This window comes from Pyxicephalus adspersus, chromosome 9, assembly GCF_032062135.1.
Source record: "Pyxicephalus adspersus chromosome 9, UCB_Pads_2.0, whole genome shotgun sequence".
Taxonomy (NCBI): Eukaryota; Metazoa; Chordata; class Amphibia; order Anura; family Pyxicephalidae; genus Pyxicephalus; species Pyxicephalus adspersus.
In genome coordinates this window covers 30,539,230-30,559,743 of record NC_092866.1, presented here as the reverse complement: position 1 = coordinate 30,559,743, position 20,514 = coordinate 30,539,230, and the positions used below count along the sequence as shown (strand labels likewise).

General features: G+C 37.0%; 1 protein-coding gene across 2 annotated transcripts in view; it reads left to right on the top strand.

Moving 5' to 3' along the window:
- The window catches only part of CTSF (cathepsin F), a 132,124-nt gene extending 113,320 nt beyond the window's left edge, over window positions 1-18,804 (top strand). For both annotated transcript variants that reach the window (XM_072423078.1, XM_072423077.1), the window contains exons 11-14: window positions 3,571-3,635; window positions 4,148-4,238; window positions 4,332-4,390; window positions 12,233-18,804. In XM_072423078.1, the coding sequence (XP_072279179.1) occupies window positions 3,571-3,635; window positions 4,148-4,238; window positions 4,332-4,390; window positions 12,233-12,307 (290 nt within the window). In that variant the 3' untranslated portion in view covers window positions 12,308-18,804. The remainder of the gene's footprint in view (window positions 1-3,570; window positions 3,636-4,147; window positions 4,239-4,331; window positions 4,391-12,232) is intronic.
- Window positions 18,805-20,514: the final 1,710 nt, after the last annotated feature.

The window sequence follows — 20,514 nt, the reverse complement described above, 5'->3', positions numbered from 1 at the left end:
AAACACAAACAATGACAAAAAGAAAAGGTGGAAACAAAGGGGTGGTAGCAATATGTACATTAGGAATAATCATAGTTGTCATGATTCTCCTATAGGAAAGGTTTATTACTCTGTGTCTCATTTATACCTGGGTATTGTGTAGCAACCAGGTTGAATATCCACCTGGCCTCCCTTTGTAAAAGAATTTTGTCCCAATCGTCTCTTTTGGGGTCTTGTGGGACAAGTTCAAGTATTGTAAACATGATTTCATGATCATTAAAGTTGTGGTTCTTTGCCATGTGGAGACTAAGCGGAGTTAGGATTTTACCATTGATGATGTCATAAATATGTTACTAAATTCTTTTTCTGAATTCTGCTTAGTCTTGTGAACATAGAAACAACCACAAGTACAGTAGGCTAAATAGATAACTCCTCTAGTTCTACAGGTAACTTTTTGTGTGAGTTTAGGAGTAAAGGTCAAGGGGATTGGTACTTTGTCTCCATTTTCCCTAGAAACCCATCTGCATTGGTTACATGAACCGCAAGGGTAGATTCCCTTATTGACTTCCAAACTGTTTGGTATTTTCTGAAAATTACTATGGACTAATTTGTCTTTCAACAATGGTAATTTTTTGAAAGTTAGTTGTGGGTAATGATGAAGGTGTTTTTTTTACATAAGTCTGACATGGGCAAAATGTTCAAAATGTGGAACCAGTAGAAGACTCAAGAGGTTGAAAGAGAGACAATAGAAGAAAGATTCTGTATCTCCAGCACGAAAAGGTCCTGAACTTGGGAGCTTCTGGCCTAAACATATGTTGCTATGGGGAACTGTGTTGGCTGCAGGTGGGCACAAGAAATCATGTTTACCTCTGACATCCTCACCAGAGGACCAGGGGTCTTTAAAAATGGTCTCCAAGTGGTGCTTGAAGACCAAAGCATCCTAAAAGTCACCCACGACTGTCGTTGGCTAGGAGATATTTTGTCCCACTAATGTGGTGTGTTTTTGAATAATATTTTGTCCCACTAATGTGGTGTGTTTTTGAATAATGTTTTGATGCACAGGGTAGTGATGTGTACTTGTTTTCTATGGAGACTGGGGGTTTTCTTCCTTATCAAACATCTACTGTGAAGGAATGTTTAAATCTGTATCTAAATATGCTGTCTGCACAAGTACATTTCTTGAATATCAAACAAACATTGATGGAGCAAAATCCTAATATGTGTTCCGACCTCCATTGTCTGCTACCTTGCTGAAGAGTGTTGCCTCTGTTTCGCACCTTCTAGATTTGCGTCAAGCTATGTTGGATGGCATGCTCGCTGACTTTACATTGTTAGTTGACAGCTATCTTAATGCTCTTCGCCTAGCAAAAGCAGATGTTTTAGCTGTAACTGTGAACTTACGCTCTGAGCTTCCCAAAGAACTTCAGCAGTTTTGTGTCCTACAGCAAAGGAGAAGAGAAAAGATTTTAAAAGAATATAATGTTACCAGCCATGGATTCCTTGTGAGATTAAACAAGGCCAAGATCTCTAAATGGGTCATTCCTCAAAAAAGATTTGTGCTAGGAGATGTCTTAGCAAAAACCCACTTTGTTCTCTTTGTTTTGAGAACCACAGAACAATATTATATTTGGTTCTCTAAGCTTACTGGTAGGATTTATAACAAATATTTATCTTTTGAAAGGAAGAGAACTACTCTAATATTGATACAGTTTTATGTCTGCTTAAATACTGTAGAAAGTCTTGGATTATTTGTTGTTTTTTTTTATTAGTACATTTATTTGTGGGGAATTTTAAGCATAGAACAACTGATTGTGCCTCCACTCTTTTTTTGGGTTTCCGCATAGTCTGTTAAAATTTACCATTGTAAAAATTTGAAGCTACTTCAAATATTGGGCATTTTGTACAATACTGTACATTTGTCCATTTCCAAATAAATTGCTAGTAGTTGTAGCTTGATGTAGTTTGAAAAAAATTTGTTTATTTTAAAGTAGGCCAAAAATTTCACTGTACCAAACAATCTTCTTTGGTGAATAGGAACAGGTATCAAACACTAAAATATCTGTATTTTTTATAGTAGGACAGAAAATTTTCTGTACCAAATGTTTTTCTTTGGTAAAATGCAAGAGGTATCAGAAAATCAAATATATGAATTTTTTGAATGGACGTATTTTTTTATGAAATTTTTCTGGCTTTTGTGATAGATTGCAAGTCAGATCAGAATTAAATATCTGTATTTTTTTTAGAGAAATACAGATTTTTTTTTCTGGCTTTGTGGATTTATAGTAAGTGCTATCACCATTGGATATCTGTATTTTTTTAAAGAAATTCAGAACTTTCTGCCCTTTTGGATAGATAACAAGTGCTATCAGATTTAAATATCTGTATTTTTTTTTTAAAGAAATACTGACATTTTTCTGTTTTTTATAGCAATTGGGATTTTTTTGTTGATAGAAATCCAAAACTTTTTCAGGCTTTTTTTTGATATCAAATGGGATCAGAATAAATTATCTTTATTTTTTTTGAGAGAAATACAGAATTTTTCTGGCTTCGTAGATATATAGCAGTTAAATATCTGTATTTTTTTGAGCGAAATACAGGAATCTTTATGGCTCTGGATAGCTTGCAAGAGGTATCAGACTGAAATATGTGTGTGAAAAATGTTTTTTTTGTACAGTAGGACAGAAATGTTTAATTTTTGAAAAATTGTGGTAGAGGTAGCAACTTTACCTGCACAATCTGTATATTTCAAGACCTACAGAAGGCTCCTAACCTGCCTTGTCATATTGCACAATGGCTTTTGTGATAGATTGCAAGAGGTATCAGACTGAAATATTTATTTTTGTGGAGTAGCACAGAATTGTTTTTGCCCTCCTGGATAAATAGCAAGTGGTAGCAAGAAAAACAGAAGGCTTCTAACCTGTCCCTGTCACTATTCACTTCCCTCCCTGCTTCTCTCCCTCACACAGAACACGAGACAGAGTGACTAACCCCTCCCTCTTTGCCTGTATTTACCTATTCTGAGATATCTGCTGATTGGTGCTGCTGGGCCTTGCTGTGCATCCTGGGAGCAAATGATTTGCTCCCAGCCACTCCATTCCCGCCGGACATAGTGGGCGTTCCTCCCCCCTTCATTTCTCCTCGTTTGTTCGTTGAGAACACGACCTTGTGGCGAATCACAAGTCCGCTCTCGCTTAAATGTTTAGTAAGCAAGAACTGCCTGATTCACCGTGAGATTAAACTAATAAAAATCTCACTGGCTCAGCCCTAGTGGCCACAATTTGTTGCATCTGCAGCCCTGTACTACTGTCCCATCTTGAATTTAGCGATCAGGTCTGAGCCTGTGAAGGGAGAATGGGCCGGTCCTGGCATCATGACGTCACTCTGGTGGAAGTTTCTTCCCCTTTGAGTGACACGGGGCTCCTCGCGCATGAGGTCAGAAAGGTTGGTGACCACTGTTTAATAGGGTTCAAGCATATGCACATAAACTGGCCTATAATTTTTAGATAGGTTGTCCTGTTTATCTGGATGATATTGAGAAGTATGAATTATTAACCTATAAGTATTTTTTCCCATTTGTTTATTGTTTTGCAGAGATTGCAGCTTGGCTAGCACAAAATGGACCAATATCCATTGCTCTTAATGCATTTGCTATGCAGGTATGTTTCTACCAATCTGCAGATTTTCTTACTGAGCCAAACTGCTTGTTCCTCCCTATTTGTTCTTTTTGTGTTAGAAGGTGTATTCAAAAAAGACAAGCAAAACCAGTGTTGTGCATAGCGTAGGTACTCCTAGCAACCAACCAAATGTTTTTATTATGATTTTGTAGAGTAAGTTGTTGTAACGTTCAACATACTCTTTACCTTACAGTTTAAGACTAAGAACAATGCAAAAAGACAGGAAAGAACAAAGTAACAAGACAGGAAACTTTGTAAAAAGTGGTTTCCAAACATATTTACATTATTGTACATTCTCAGGGCATGCAAGTATGTGACCGAAAAAAAAGTAATGCAACCTTTTTTCTTTTTCCTTTTTGGTATAAAAGAATACCAATTAGACTGTTAAGAAAAGTTTTAGAATATCATAGCTTGCTTTGCAATATATTACCTAAAGTATACTCAAAGACAGTGTCAGTTTTCTCAACCTTTGTCACCTTGTGCTTGTTTCCCAGTTTTACCGTAAAGGGGTTTCTCACCCATTGAGGATATTATGCAGTCCCTGGTTCATTGACCATGCTGTGCTTCTAGTGGGTTATGGAGATCGTAAGTTTTATACCACACCTATTCACTTTGACTTTAATATACACTTAAATGTGCACTTCCCAATACATCACTTTTATTTTTCCATCTTCACAGGCAATGGTATGCCATTTTGGGCTATAAAGAACAGCTGGGGAAAAGACTGGGGAGAACAAGTAAGAACAGCTACACTTTAAAACAGCAATTACAGATATGAAATATAATGCCTGTGCTTGAGTGACATAAAGTGTTCAGATTTATCATACTGCTGGCTGTAAGTTAGGTCTGCAACCATATCATGTGACAACCTGTGCCATTGGTAGTAGAGATGGTTAATTTGATAATACTGTCAGAACCGTCAGCTTTTCTAAATTCCACTATAATGAACATAAGGGAAATCATGACTACTAACAAGAGGGCACATGTTGTATTCTTCTAGCATTGGGCAAGGTAGCTGTAGAGTAACACTATCTTAAGTAATCTTATTTAATAACACAGTTCAATGACCAATAGTGTGAAGTAACCCTTGGCACCTGATTAGAACTTTATTTAAGGGCAGTAAAACCTAATTAAGAATTGGTTGCTACATGTTACCTGACAACATTTGTGCTTTAGGTTAGAAACTTACAAAAATATATATTTTTCCAGTATAGTTTGAGAGTCACATGGCTTCATTTTTTACAAAACAGTGTACTGCCACCTACAGGGAGATTAGGCGCTAGGCACAAAAATTGAAGGCTAGTTCATGGTAGATTAGAGCTGGATGTCCTAAAAATGTAATCTAATAAAATCCCATAACTGCAGATAGGTCTTTTCTTCTCTTATTGGTGGACATGATTCCTTACCAGAACTTTTGAGTCCCTCACTGTTGTAAGGATAACATACATTATGACCAGAGTATTGCACACCTTTTCGATGCGGGCATTTTAGTTGTGGAAGGAGGCAAAGCTCCTTATCAACATTCTGGAACTTAAAGTTGAAGTGATTCAACTGTTCCTCTTTCATTAGACTGTGCTACTGACTGGCTACATGGTTTGGATTTAGCCAGAAAATACCTAATGATTAAGAAAGGACCAGAAAAGAACGGCTTTTTTGGCAACTAAAATAGTTTAGCCAACGTTTCAATAGTTAACATACTATGTTAGACATGGCACAACGGTGTTATTGGTAATTGATCACCTGACCTGGCCTCTTCAGACTATTATCTGTTCCCGACTTTGAAGAAACACCTGAAGGGGCAACATTTTGAGGACATTTCTGACGTCATGCTGCTCAGAGCTGGTTTGCGGCCCAGCCAAACGACTTTAATTTGAACGGTCCATAAAAGCTGCAACTACGCTGTACCAAGTGCATCAGTCTCGGGAGAATATGTTGAATAAATGTGTTATTTCTTAACTCTGGCTCTCTTCTTTCTGGGCAAAGCCAGGAACTTCTCATCACCCCCTCGTATACAGTAAAAATACAAAATGAGTATGAGTGATATCCAGGTTGCAATAATTTCTGACTGTTTGGCTTCCTCAGGGGAGGGTAGAGACTTAGCTGGTAGATAACAACATAATTGATACAGCAATAAATAATACCTAGGCATAGATAAAAGTTCTAATCCTAATATAGTTGATCTATATATAGATATGTGTTAGATAACACTGGGGTACGCATTTTTTGTTAGATCTTACACTTGTTTTTTACTAATTTTTGGGTGGTAAATCCAGAAATGACCCCAGTTTTTTTGCTATCACATCAAGTTTTTATGATACAGGGTATCCTCCTTTTTTTTTTTTTTTTTTTTTTTTTTTTTAAACATACAATTTTTGCATACAATGAAAAAATAATGAAATAACTTGAATGTACTGTTTATTTAAATTTCTTCTGTTCATAAAAAGGATTTATTTTTATACTATGACATTTTTTTTTACAGTAAAACATTTGAAAATTAATCAGGAAAGCGGTTAAGGTACAAATATACGCTTATCCCACCAGATGCTCCAACAATAGTCAGCCATCATATGTACTTCCCATCTACCCTGATACAGTCCATCCATGACCTTCAAATGTTGGTGGAATGGTTCACCTTGCTGATCACTGATTGCATCAAGGTTTTCCGTGAAGTTAGAAAGATGGTTATGTAGAAAATGCACCTTGATGCTCATATTGCAACCAAACATTTTGTAGCGTGCCAAAAGTTTCCAGACAATTTCTGTGTAATTACACAGGTCAACAAAAAAAAAGTTTTGATAATCATCAGAAACCACAGCAAACTTTAGTAAATCAGTTTTCGAGCAGATTTCAGTTCTGTTTTCAATTTTTCTTCAACATGTACAGTTCCAGAGTTATGAGTACTATTATAGTTAACATTATACGTTCATGTATTTTGTAGTAAAACATAAGCACCATCGAAGTGAATGTTAATACACCTTCATTTTGAAGTAAAATAAGGCACACTGTGGTATAGATCTACTGAACAGTGTCAGTCCGGTACCATTGTTTTTTCAGAAATGCGTACAGTATGATTTTCTTGTGTATTAATTGTCTGGATTGTCGCGGTACAGCATCCAGCAGTAGTCAGCCATCATACTTTCCTTCCAGAAACCTTGGTAGCGGTGCTCCATTAACTAAATGTCCTCATGAAAATGTTCTCCTTGTTCGTCACTCACCATACCAAGATTTTCCGGGAAGAATTCTAGATGCGAGTGCAAGAAATTTATTTTTAATGACATGCGACAACCTAGTTTCTGGTATCAATCAAGCAGATTCTGAATTCCTTCTTTGTATGCAGGAGACTTATAGTTGCCCAGGAAATAATTACACAGCCACTTGAATGCATCCCAAGCTTCTAGCTCAGCTGCTGAGATTGAAAACATCATCCTGCAAAACAGACTTCATCTGTGGCCCTCTAAATATCCCTTAATTCATTTTTGCAGTGCTTATGTTTGGAAACTTCTCAACAAGGTACTGAAAACCCATGGAGTTTGATTTACCCATGGCCTTTACAAGGTCAAGCCTAACTTGATATGGAGAGGTGGCAGAAATATTTTAGGGGGATCAACCAGAGGCAGAAACTTGACACTGCTTGTTCCCGGCTTATAGGTATCTCTTGGTAGCCAATCACTGTTGACATATTGGTCTCCTGTAGATCAGCTGTCCCACAGGCATAGGAAACAGCAATATTTTGTGAATTCTCCTTGCATACCCATCAGCAAGACAATGACCTTTAGATCCCCACAGATGGTCCACTGGTGTGTTTTATACTGGATTGCTTCAATTAGTAACTTCATATTGTCATAGGACTCCTTTAGGTTAACAGAATGGGCAATCGGTAAACTTGGTTTGGAATTACCATTATGCAGTAAGACTGCTTTCAAGCTTCTTTTAGCGCAATCAATGTAGATACGCCATTCAGATGGAACATGCTCTTGTGACAAACTGTTAAAAAGTGCATTTACATCATGACGGTAGCAAAGTGAGCCATCACTAGTTATGAACTTTGTCAAGTTATGATTTTGTTTTCTGTAATGAGTTACATTTACACCCTTTGCAAGCAAGTGATTCTGTTTAAGGCTTGAAACAAGAAGTTCTGCTTTGTCTTGGAAGAGATTTAGATCATGAACGCGATCATTCAGCTCTGCTTGTGTAAAGGTCTCTGGTTCCAAATCTTCATCGGCCAAGTAGTCAGGATCAGATGATTCGGGGTTGTAACTGGCTGCAACTCCAGCGCATTCCTCATTCCTCATAACATTCTATAGAAGCAAGTCCATCATGTGGCGGTACGGGAACTGACAATAATTCATCATGGGGAACAGGCCTAATTGTAGAATTAAGGCTGGGATATACAATTTTGTGCTTAGTTTTACCTGAGAATCCACTTTTGTTGACGCGGCAAAAATAGCAGTCGATTAGATGGTCTTGGGGTTCTCTCCACACCATCGAGATTGCAAATGGCATTGCTGCTTTATGCCGATTTAGCCAGTCATGCAGTCCGTTGGAACAACTGGTACAAATGACATGTGGAGCCCAAGATTTATCCTGGTCACCTGGTCAAGTAGACATCCAAAATATAACTTGTATATCTTAAGTTCTGTGGTAATTTGGCGATGTTGTGCTTTCGTCATGAATGAACCACACACGTAACAGAAACTGGATTATTAAGGCAATTTCTAGGCATGATGACAGATGGAATCAATCACAGTTAGTGTGGTCTCAAACCTTAAAAAAAGAAGACTGTCGTTAAATGTTGTAATATGTTAAGGCTATTTATAACGAATTTCACACAATATATCATTAGCTGCATCACAAAAACTAGACGTGCTAGAGAAAAACTTACCACAAATTTGAAATCCGCTTTAAAAATACTACTAAGCCCACATAAAATTTTATCTGATGAAAATGACATGTTTACCTGTGTTATTTGCTCATGTGTTTCTAAGAAAGTCCTTGACGATTGCTTTGAATGGTAACCAAGCATTCTTTTTTTTTTTTTTTGACTTCTGACATTTTCCTCATTTTTGGTGAGCTGCCGAATCTGTGGACCATCAAACACACCAGCCTTTATTTTTGCAAATGACAGGCTAGGAAATGCAAAATTAGGTACTTGAAACAGTGTCCTTCAGTTGGCAAAGCTTTAATGAACTGCTTCATCAGACCCAGTTTCATGTGCAGAAGCAGGAATTATAATCTTTCTATCAACAAGTGGCTAATGTAGAATGTTTGGATCACCTGGTTGTAGGGCAGTCCCAAATGCACAGATAACAGGGATACTTGGTGTTATCTGCATTGCTGACCAAGAAGGAAGCATACCATTTTAAGGTCAACACAGATGATCCAATTGTGTTGGTGGTATTGCAACAACTCCATGACTCTCTTTATGTCTGCATATTCTTCACAAAGAGAAACTGAATAGCAAATCCGGACTGACACAAATATATTTCCATTGTGAAGGAGGACCCACTTTAAGCTATGCTTTGAGCTATCGATGAATTGTCGCCATTTAGTTGAGTTAGAGATTGGAATTCCCAATTCCTCCATTAAACCAGGTATGTTAGGGCAATACACAAAGCCACTGTCAGTTCTAAAGTACTGCATAAATGCAATTTCTCTGGTTCGAAAGTATGATACCTATGTTCCTTTTTCAAGTTTTTCTCATGCATCAGTTTTTCTCTTGATGCTAGGTTTTCTTAAGCCTTCTATAGTCCCAAATCAAGTGCCAAATAACTCAACTCATGCTGCTAAAATCCCTTACGAACAGAGTCCTCTTCAATTTCAAACTTCATCATTGTTACCACCTAGTTCATCACCAAAATCATGTTCAAGAGAGGCTAATGTAACAAAAACCGGCACTGGGATTTCACCTAAATGAGCCACTGGGCGTATAGCCGATAGTAGACTAGGGTACTCTTTTACATTTATTTTTCTTGTTATATCCTGAAGTTTTCACTATACAAAAGTATCAGTCAATGAAATGATCTCCTGCCTCTCGCCAAACCATAAGTGTACCAAATGGCATCTTATCACGTGTTCCCTTTGTCCACATTCGTAAACCCTCGACACACTGTTTGCAGACCTCATGAGGGACCAAAGACTTATCTTGATCACCAAGTTTAACACAGATATAACAAAATGAATCAGGGTTCTTTTAGGCACTTACGAGACGCACAGCCTCTGACCACACTGTATTCCGTGTAAATGAATAGCCTATACGGACCCACGCTACAGTAATCACATTATTATAAGTGGTAGAGAAAAAACCTGACGTGATAGAAGAAAACTAACTGCACTTTCTGAGCTCTGTGTACCTGCTCATCATCTCCAGAAATCGGGAAGCTATTAGTGCTCTAAGGTACAGATGCATTTTTAGCATGGTGAGGACTGATATGAGGAGATCTGGGACCTTGGGAGCTCAGCATTGGTGATACTGGTGGTGAGTATGAGGCTGCTAAATTTTTTTTTGCCCCTCTCAAGGGGTGTATTGTGAAGAGAGCCGGTAGCTGGTTTCAGCTTCGATTGTGCCACGCTGTCCCGTACTTACGCCATCTTGAACCTGATCCCCAGTGCCTGTGACCCGGAAGATCAGTCTTTCTGTTTCCTTCCTGCCTTCCCAACCATATCTGCGAGATGGATGCAAGTAAGGAGAAGAATCCCCGTCCAGAAATCATGCTGGATGTGGTGTCAGAGCTGCAATGGAGCCAGAATTAGGAGACAGAGGGGAGCCGCGCGGGTCGGGCTGCTGCCATCATCACGGGCAGTGCATGCGCTATCCCCTTAGGTTATTTTGGCTGCAATATTAGCTATATATATATATATATATATATATATATATATATATGATATATGCTATTTGTATGAACTTTTATCCATGCCTAGTTAATATTTATTGTTTTATACATCATGGTATATACCAGCTAAGTCTTTACTTTCCACTGAGGAAGCCAAACTGTGAAACGTGTCATATAGAGACGACTTGAATTCCTTTGAAATGATTGCAACTTTCTATTACTGTTATTGATATTACTGTTTTTGTATTTTGACTGTATACATAATCCATTACCAATAGCACAATCGAGCCATGTCTAACATAGTATGTTAACTTTTTAAACGTTGAGTACTGACAAAACAAACTGTTTTAGTTGCCAAAAAAATTTTGTGGTTTCAGATTCAGTGTAGCATGAGTGCTTTCCTGATCTGGACAAAAAGACCACTTGTGCCCTCAGTCTTTTAATGGGGGGATTAGATAATTGTCAAGGCCTTAAAATTGAACATACCTGGATTCACTGTTTATCAAGAGGTTGTTAGGAGACACTGAATGTAGACCTGATAGCATGCTACTTCAACAAAAAGCTGATTTTTATTTTTTTTGGTTAGGTTCACTGGGTACACCTTTATCACAAGGTGGCATTTCTTTCCAAAAATACATTGGAAAATGAAGGGCCCTTGAGCTTACTGTGCTATTCTGTTAATGACCCATTTGGTACTTCAGATGGTTTTACTAAATCTGGGTAATATCCACATTTCATTTTAAGGAAGATATTGTCTTGCCTTCTTTGTGCCCAGTTGTTACTCGCCCTAAGGAGGTTTCTCTCCATTGCTTAAATGTGGTGTCTTGAATCTGCTCCAGCTACTTTGGGAAGTCAGATTCCTTGTTTGTCATCCCAAAAGTAGTTGGAAAGGTGTTCCAGTTTACACTGAATTTACAGCCATTTTGTCCAGGTGTATAGGTTGAAGCGTAAAATACCCCTCTTGCTGTTACTAAGTTGTTATTACAGTAGTGAGTTCTTTTTTAGCCTTTCATCGTGAGGCATTAGGATCTAAGGTTTTTGGTGTTCGCCTACACTTTCACCAACTTCTACAAAGTCAATATAATGTCATTGGCTGATGCTAGTTTTAGTCACATGATTCACAGGTTCAGTCTACACTTTTTGCAAATGTCTCTTCCATTTTCAATGTATACACTTGTCTTGAAATCCCTTCCTCCAAGTGACAGATAGGGTATGGCTTCAAGTGTTTGTGCCTATTGTCCAATCTCTTGTGATGAACACCAGGATTTTATGTTTTCTGACCTGCCAAACCTTATGTTTTCTGTGCTGCCAGCATCTTCAAAGTGGGAATCTTTCTCCCTGTAGGAAACATTCTAATCTGTGGGGAGCATGGAATTTGTAAATTGCTTAAAAAATCTGACTCTGTAAGGGCTGTGTTTGACACTAAGTCTACTGCTTGCTAACAGAGAGCAAGGATCCCACTCTACAGAAGTAGGCAGGGAACAAGCATTTTTACTCATTTTCAGCCTGTGACTGATTTAGACTAAAACATAAGATGTAAGAGATTATGAACATTTTCTTTTGTTATTGCACCTGAAATGCAGTTAGCTGATTAAAACTGAAGGTTCATTTGCGCTTTAGTAGAAAAATGTAACCACCTTCTGACCTTGAATGACTTTGACAAGCTTTCTGATTTAATAGAGATATGTTATTTTTTTAGTAGTCAATGCAAAATGATTTAAAAATGTTTATCCTTTCTCTTTTTCTTAGGGTTATTACTATTTGTATCGAGGCTCAGGAGCCTGTGGTGTGAATCAAATGTGTAGCTCAGCTGTGGTAAATTAGACTGTTCCACGAAATTAATCATCTTATTCTAGTGCTAACAGAATGCCAGCAGAAATCAAAGGTGTGACAAGCTGTAACATTTATTTATGTGATGAGAGATTTGGAAAAAAAATGAAACCTTCCTCTAGTAAAATGTATTCATCCATGTTTTGACTTCAGGGAAAAATAGGAATAAGTAGAAGTACAAAAAGTGTCATTAACATACTATTTTAATTTAATTGTATAGAGAGGTGATTCAAGAGAATAGGTAGTCCTGGAGTAGTGCCCAGCCTTTAGCCCATACAAAAATGGGAGAGAGAGGAAAAGCAAAGAAAGCTTTTTGAAGGGCACGTAATAATAGCTGATAAAGCAGTACTTTATTAGAAAACTATACAATGTTTATCTTAGAGTACAAATAAACACAATACAAAAAATTTATAGTTTGCAATTATCATCATACAATGAATCAAGCTTAATGGTACACTGATATTATCCCCTTCTTGGTGCGTTTCGCCCTTTTAGGGCTTCCTTAAGAGATATAGAGGGTAAGATGGCAGCTATGAAAAAATAAATAGTTGCCATAATTGAATATGGTAAGCATTAAATAACTCTGTTCACTAAAATTATCGTGATAACATTAACAGAAAGTAATTTGTCATATTAAAGTCTTAGTAAAAACTAGGAATATGGTTTCAAAAACGTAATAACTATAGTATATATCAAAGGGACACATACTGTTCAAGCTTAATTTTCAATGAAGGTAATCCCGTTAAAAACAATATTGGTGGATTGACCCCTGGTTAAGGGTAAGTTATCTAGTATACAAGTGAAGATAAGAGAAATGATGCAAAGCAAACTCAAGGTGTAGAGGTGATACTGAATACAAATAAGTTTGAATGAACTTACATCAAAGGTGATGATATCAGTAAGTAAGGTAATTATATAAAGAAAAGGTGGTAATGCAAGAGTTTTAATGAGGGAATGGCTGTAGACCAGAGGAGTTGCATTTTTATAAAATGAACATTTTAAATGGCTACTAAAATAGTAGTGAAGAGAGGAGATTTTGATTTACCTGTAGGGAGATGTAAAATACTTAACAGATATTTGCTCTCCAGAGTAAGATGATGAATACTATCAACAAAGTGGACATAAAGTAAGGTAACTGTCATTATAGACTAATATCCATTAGTATCATTACAGTAGTTAAAAAAGGAGGTTTAGGTTAAAAGGTGTAGGATGGATAAAGAATATAATTTACATTGGTACTTTCTGTGTAATTTGTCTGACATTTAGGATAACTTCTATGATGGTATTAGAGAGAGATGAGGTTTCAACTGCACGGGACAAATGGGGTTGGTGATAACACTGGGGAACATTTTTGAACAAATTTTTTTGTTGACTTCAATTTTTAAGCTTATTAACACTAAAATAGGTATGCTGATACTGAAAGTGCAGTTAGTTTTCTTCTATCACGCCAGGTTTTTTATCTACCGCTTATATTAATGCGATTACTGGGCCCCTCATAAGGTGTGCAAACAGTGTGTCGAGGGTTTATGGATGTGGACAAAGGGAACAAGTGATAAGATCCCATTTGGTATACCTATGGTTTGGCGAGAGCCAGGAGATCATTTCAGGTACTGTTTTTGTATAGTGAAAACGTCAGAATGTAACAAGAAAAAAAATGTAACCGAGTACAATTGATGAAGGGCCAGTACCCTAAGTAATATAAATATAAGTTACTGAAGTAACTGTGCCGAGCCTTAATATTGTAAATAGACAAGGAACGGATAGAAAAATTAGCGGCTCTTTATGGCAAACATGATTAAAACTAGAAAATATCCTTTATTTAAGCCGTAAAATAATCCTACAAACAATCCAGTATACATGAATCATGGAAACACTATAAGAGAGAACCTTTTGTGTTTATTATACATAATACAAAATCTCTTGCAATGTATAGTATATAGTATTGATGTGTTTTAAGAAAGGATGTTCATCCAACACTAGATTCAAAGGTCAGAATAATTAGTACTGTTATTACGGTCTATCCCGATGTGTTTCGTCCTAATGGGCTTCCTCAGGGGACAACGGGACTCTACATGTCAATAGATCGTGGTAAGTACACAAACCATAAACCATCAATAGAAATACATAATGTTAGATTCCTATTCACAAGCAGTAACTAACTTGATACATTGACCCGGTAGAAAGTACTAATGATAGGATGAAGGATCAGAAGCTGAACTCACATCAAGGGCCAGAGTTTTAGATAGCAGGTAAGTAGGTTGAATAAGCACAATAATGGATAGATTCTCAATTAGAAACCACTAAAATTATTATTATGAACTACCATTGTCAAATTCAAGATAGTTAAACTTACTTGGATGGTATAATGGTTAGTGTAACGTATTGAGTATTCATTTCTTAGGTCAAAGACATAGGAATTGGGGGTATTCTATGAGAAGGCAAATATTTCAATGATAGAAATAAGGTATTTATTATCAGAAAAATGGTAGGATAATGCAATATATTGGTTGTCCACAAGATGGCATACCTGAGATTTGTTCCATAGGGAACCTAATAGAACTGTTGGTGAAAGATATCTGTGTCCTCGGTACGGTAGGGTTAACTCAATAAATAAATGAAAAGCAGCTGATAAGTACACCATAAGATATTTGTAGCTATATATAGATATACTCCTTGGGGTACATAAACGTACCTTTAGTAGGATATGAAGCTTGTATACATATAGTGAGCAATGTTCTTAAGAGACTGATATTATGATGATGTACTTATTCAATAACTGAGGAGTGCAGGAGTAGGAAATTAATCCAGTACTGCAAAGGGAAGAAAAAGAAAAGGAAAATAGTAAAAAATTGTTTACATATAACCCATAGCTAAAACGATTTTAATTGGAAGTGACAGTGATACTTTGAGTGCTAGTAGACTTACTGTTGTACTGGTGTAGAAACAATAACAGCAGGAGGAGCTGGTGGCAGCTGTCCAAAAAAAGGCTGGCGCCACCTAAAGCTCGTCCTTATAAGAGAAGCTATGTGAGATAATAAGGGGACGGTGCTTTGTGCACCAGCCGACCGGGTGTCAATAAAGTTGTGTAAAGTTTGAGATTCAGTTTAATGCTAATGACTTCAGCCCTTAGGAGGCAATGATCCATTAATCTAGGTAGTAGTACTGCCTAATGCTGGCGGGACTAGACATTTCAGCTCCTCCCCACCAGGAATCCCTTCACTTGCTAATAGACGGGAGAATAGTCTTCCTGTCAGCAGAGCCCTGGTCATTGCAGCGAAAATGACCAAATAGGGGGAGAGGGTTTGGGAGAGTGAGGAACAGCACAGCTAGATTAAGTTTATGACGATCCACCTCCCAGTAAGTACCACAAGGTGCTCCCGTCCCCCATAAGGCATTGAAACGTGGGGCTTATATGAAATGATATTCCAAGGATCATATATAAAATAAATAATGCTTAAACGTGCAAGGATTCAGAATATAAAAGATGCTTGATGTTACAGCAGAAACATAATAAATACAGTGTATTTTTTCCCTCAATATTAGAATCTCAATTCATTGTATGTACATCATCATGAAGAAATTTTACAAACTTTGAAAAAGCATTGGCATATTCTGATGTCGGACCCCAAAGTGTCCGAATTTCTTCAATCTTCACCTTCTATTACATTTAGAAAATCAGCTTTTCCTAAAGATGACCTGTACTTTCAAACCAGAGAAATTGCATTTCTGCAGAACTTTAGAACTGACAGTGGCTTTGTGTATTGCCATAACCTACCTGGTTTAATGGAGAAATTGGGGATATCCAAATTATAACTCAACTGAATGGCGACTATTCATGGATAGCTCAAAGTGGAGCTTAAAGTGTGTCCTCCTTCACGATGGCAATATATTTGGGTCAGTCCCAATTTGCCATTCAGTTTCTCTGTGAAGTATATGCAGACATAAAGAGATTCATTGAGTTGTTGCACTATCACCAACACAATTGGGTCATCTGTTTTGACCTTGTCATTTTAAAAAAATAAAGGACAATGTGTTTGATGGTCCAAAGATTCGGCAGCTCATCAAAGATGAACATTTCATCAGGACAATGTCAGAAGTCGAAAAAAATGCTTGGTAATCATTCAAAGCTATTGTCAATGACTTTCTTGGAAACACACAAACAAATTATTAGATAGAAATTGTCCAGAAACTCTTGGGGAGCTACAAAATGCTTGGTTGCAATATGAGCATCAAGGTGCATTTTCTGCATAGCCAACTTTCTAACTTGCCGGAAAACCTTAGTGCAGTCATTGATGAGCAAGGTGAACTATTCCACCAAGATTTGGAGGTCATGGAAGGATGGTATCAGGGTGGACAGGATGTACATATGATGGCTGACTATTGTTGGAGCATCCGGTGGGATTATCCTAACACTAAACACTCCAGGAAAAGCTATAAGTGTAAATTTTTACCTTAACCGCTTACCCGATTAATTTGTCAGAGTAACAATAAATCCTTTGTATGAACAAAAGAAATGTAAAAAAACAGTACATACAAGTTATTTCATTATTTTTTTATTGTATGTAAAATTGGTCATTTCTGGATTCACCACCCAAAAATTCGTAATAAACAAGTGTAAGATCTAACTCAACAAAAAAATGCGTTCCCCAGTGTAACAGATTGGTCTGTGATCAAAATATAGGAATGAGGTAGGGGTTAGTGAAGAGTCTAAGATTGAACACACGTTTTTTTGGGTAAAAAGGAAAGAGCATCCTGTCAGCAGACAACCAGTACAAGGGGCTGGTGCTGCATCCAGGATGTGCTTTTAAATGAACTAGCAGAGTGAGTGTTGGTCAAATCTCGCATGCATATTACTTCACATTTGCAAATTAATTTGCAAGAACGATGGTGATGTCATGGAAGAGTGGAAGTGACTAAATTGAAGTCACTTCCTCCATTACCAAAACTAGGGCGTGAGATAAGGGTAGAAGTTCTGTCAAGTGGGGAAAGAGGGGAGGGGCTGGAACAGAGGCTCTCTCTCAGTTATTTATTGCTTACTTACCATATTCAGTTATGGCAACTATTTATATTTTCATAGCTACCATGTTACACTCCATATCCCCTCCAGAAAGCCCTAAAAGGGCAAAACCCGTCTGGAAGGAGATATTATACCAGCTATGAGTGTACCATTACGCTTGATTAATTTTATGATAATAATTGCAAACATTTTTTGTATGGTGTTTATTTGTACTCTAAGTTAAACATTGTATAGTTTTCTAATAAAGTACTGCTTTATCAGCTATTATTACGTGCCCTTCAAAAAGCCTTCTTTACTTCTCTCTTTTTCATTTTTCTTTTAACATACTATTTTAACCAAACCCATACACATTTAGGTACTATAAATATTATTAGGTAGCTGACTAATCCTAAATTAATGTAAACTAAAAACTAATTAGTAGATGGATAAGAATTCAACTGATATTTGTTTGAGGTTGCCCTCAAGATGGGGGATGACACCTTTTACTGTTGTATTCTGCATTATGAAGTTGTTGCAAAATAAAATTTTCTTCCAGAATATTTCTTCAAAGTGTAAATAAATGCAAATAATTTGTTTTGAAAGGGTTAGACTCTTTGCCCCACTGGGGAGAGTCACCTTGTCTCAGTTCTGCAACTCTTCTCTGCTTCCCTTTTACTGCTTATTTAGACACCCACAAAAGTGTTTACATCTGACTCAAAGACCTCTTTGCTGTGAGGATAGTTGTGTGGGCAGTGGGTGGGTACAGATAAACTGAGAACCTCCTTCCCATAGCTGAAAGATTGAGCTGAGAAGAAAGTAAAGCACTCAACTAATACTGTCAGTGTCACTGTTTTCCACTATTCATTTAAATTAGCATACATGATCAAATGAGCAGTTGCAGTACAGTGCTGGTGGATAAACCCCACCAATTCCTGATGTTGTTTTCCTCCTATAAAGGCAGAACTGATGTGACAATTTTATCATTGTCTGTATTAATCTCCAAAGGGCCAGTAATACAACCAGTCACCCAGTAGATAGGAGGCAAACTGCTCAAAACAGTTGATTATACAGGAAATAAGTTGCCTTTTGGCAGTTTTTATTCCATTTTTTGGGCTGGGAGGGCAGAGGCTAACAGAGATCAAGAGCAGAGAAAATTAAAAAAAAAACTCAAAATGATTACTATACTTACTTTTTAAGGCTTACTTTTTTTTTACCAAAATTAAGCTTTAAAAGCTATATTTGCTGTTAAGCTAAGAAGATCGCCAAGGTTTATTTGCTGTATGTGCTTTTTGGTGTACTTAGGTCAATAGGAAAAGTATTAAAATAAGCCAAGATAAAATATATTAAGTATAACCAAGTCTAAAAAACAGAAGCTGAAAATTTATATTGTTTTAATTAAATATCTCAAGTAGTAATGTATCTTTGATAACTGCAAAATTCTTGTTAATAACATAATTGTGCAATAAAGATAAGAACACCAACTATGTCAAAATTATTAAGTAGTCTGTTATATTACTCTGAAATTTTTTGAGCTTGGCTCAATCCTAAACTTAGGGAAATCTTGTGAAATTTTCATAGAAACAAGTAACCCATATAAACAGGTTTTTTTATCTCTTGTCCTAAAAAAAATATTGCACTTCCAAGCTGTGAACAAATGATTACTAGATCTGTCTGCAGGCAAACTAAAATGAATCACTTTTTAGGCTTTATTTATTGATTTATTAGTCTTTTTCAGAAATACACAAAGATAACATGTATGGGCTACAAAAGTTAGCTATTACCCATCACATATGGCTAGTAGTATCATAGTCAGTACAGCTATCGTATAAATTAGAATCATGATCTCCTTTAATCTTATGTGTCTTCATCATGCAGTTACAATAGTGGACCCATTTGGGCTGAACTAATTGTTTGAAACCTAAAAAAATAGACACCATCCAGTTTTCAAAACAGATCAAAATGAGTGTCACAAGATTGACTTTTTTTTTTTAAATTACTTAAGATACATACGCATTCAGTAACTAGAATGTCCTGTAGACTTTGTAGAGCTTCCACAGCCTATAAATACATTTAAAAAGACATGTCAAGACTCCCCCAGCTGTGCATGACACTGTACAAGTAATAAAAATAAGGAAGGCTTTTTTATGTTGCTGGCAAGGCCATTTTTATGGCCTTGCCAGGTTTCACCGCTCCGTTACAAGCCATACACATGCTTCAGAGTAGAGGTAGAAGGCCCTGAGGGGGGTCTTTTATTTATAAAATTAGCCAGTTACACAGCTCTGTTACAAGTTATATAGGCCTCACAGGAGTGGGGACCACATTGGTAACTGGAATCTTGAGCTGGGTGTAGTGCATCGTCAATGCCACCTAGAAGTCTGTAATACAATTTTTGTTAATGGAATTGATAGGCGGCAGCAGGAGGAGGAGGTGGTAGGCACCGAGATGGAGCGGGGACAGCATTGGTAACTGGCATCTAGAGCTGGGTGTAGTGCATCATCAATGCCACTTTGATGTCTGTAATACCATTTTTAAGAACCGAGTACTAACTGGTGGCAGTAACAACATACATGAGTGCATATAAAGCAAAACAAGCAATATACACAAATAAAATACAAACTTACCTTAATGAGGATTGTGCAAAAGTGCAGTGCATTTTTCAACTGAAAACAGTTCAAGCGCACGTAGCGGGTCCACTGTGGCGCACAACTATGAGCTACACGCGCATGAAGTTTGGCGCAGACTATGCGCATCAAGCACCTGAAGTTTGGCGGAGGACTATGCGCATCAAACAACTGAGTTTTAATAAGGCAATTGTGCTGTTTTTAGCCTTACAAATAATTCAGAGGAAGGAACAGCCTAAAAACAATCAAAATCGTCTTTTTAAACTGTGTGTCTTGGGGGATTGGAAAGGAGATCACATAACAACAAACCCCCAAAAAACAAACAACAACATCTTAAGAAACAACTTTATTCAAAAGAAACATTTGCTAAAAGTTCCCAACAAGATAAAAATATATAAAAAACACACACACACACACACATCACTAAACTTTACACTAAATGATAAAAAAAAATAAAAAGAACAAACAAAACACATGTAAATCCACACTTCCATGTAAAGCCAAAATAGTTCAAAAATGGCCCAACAAATATTGCATTCAAAAAAAACTTACCAAACCAATATGCAATTTTGCCCTATCAAGGG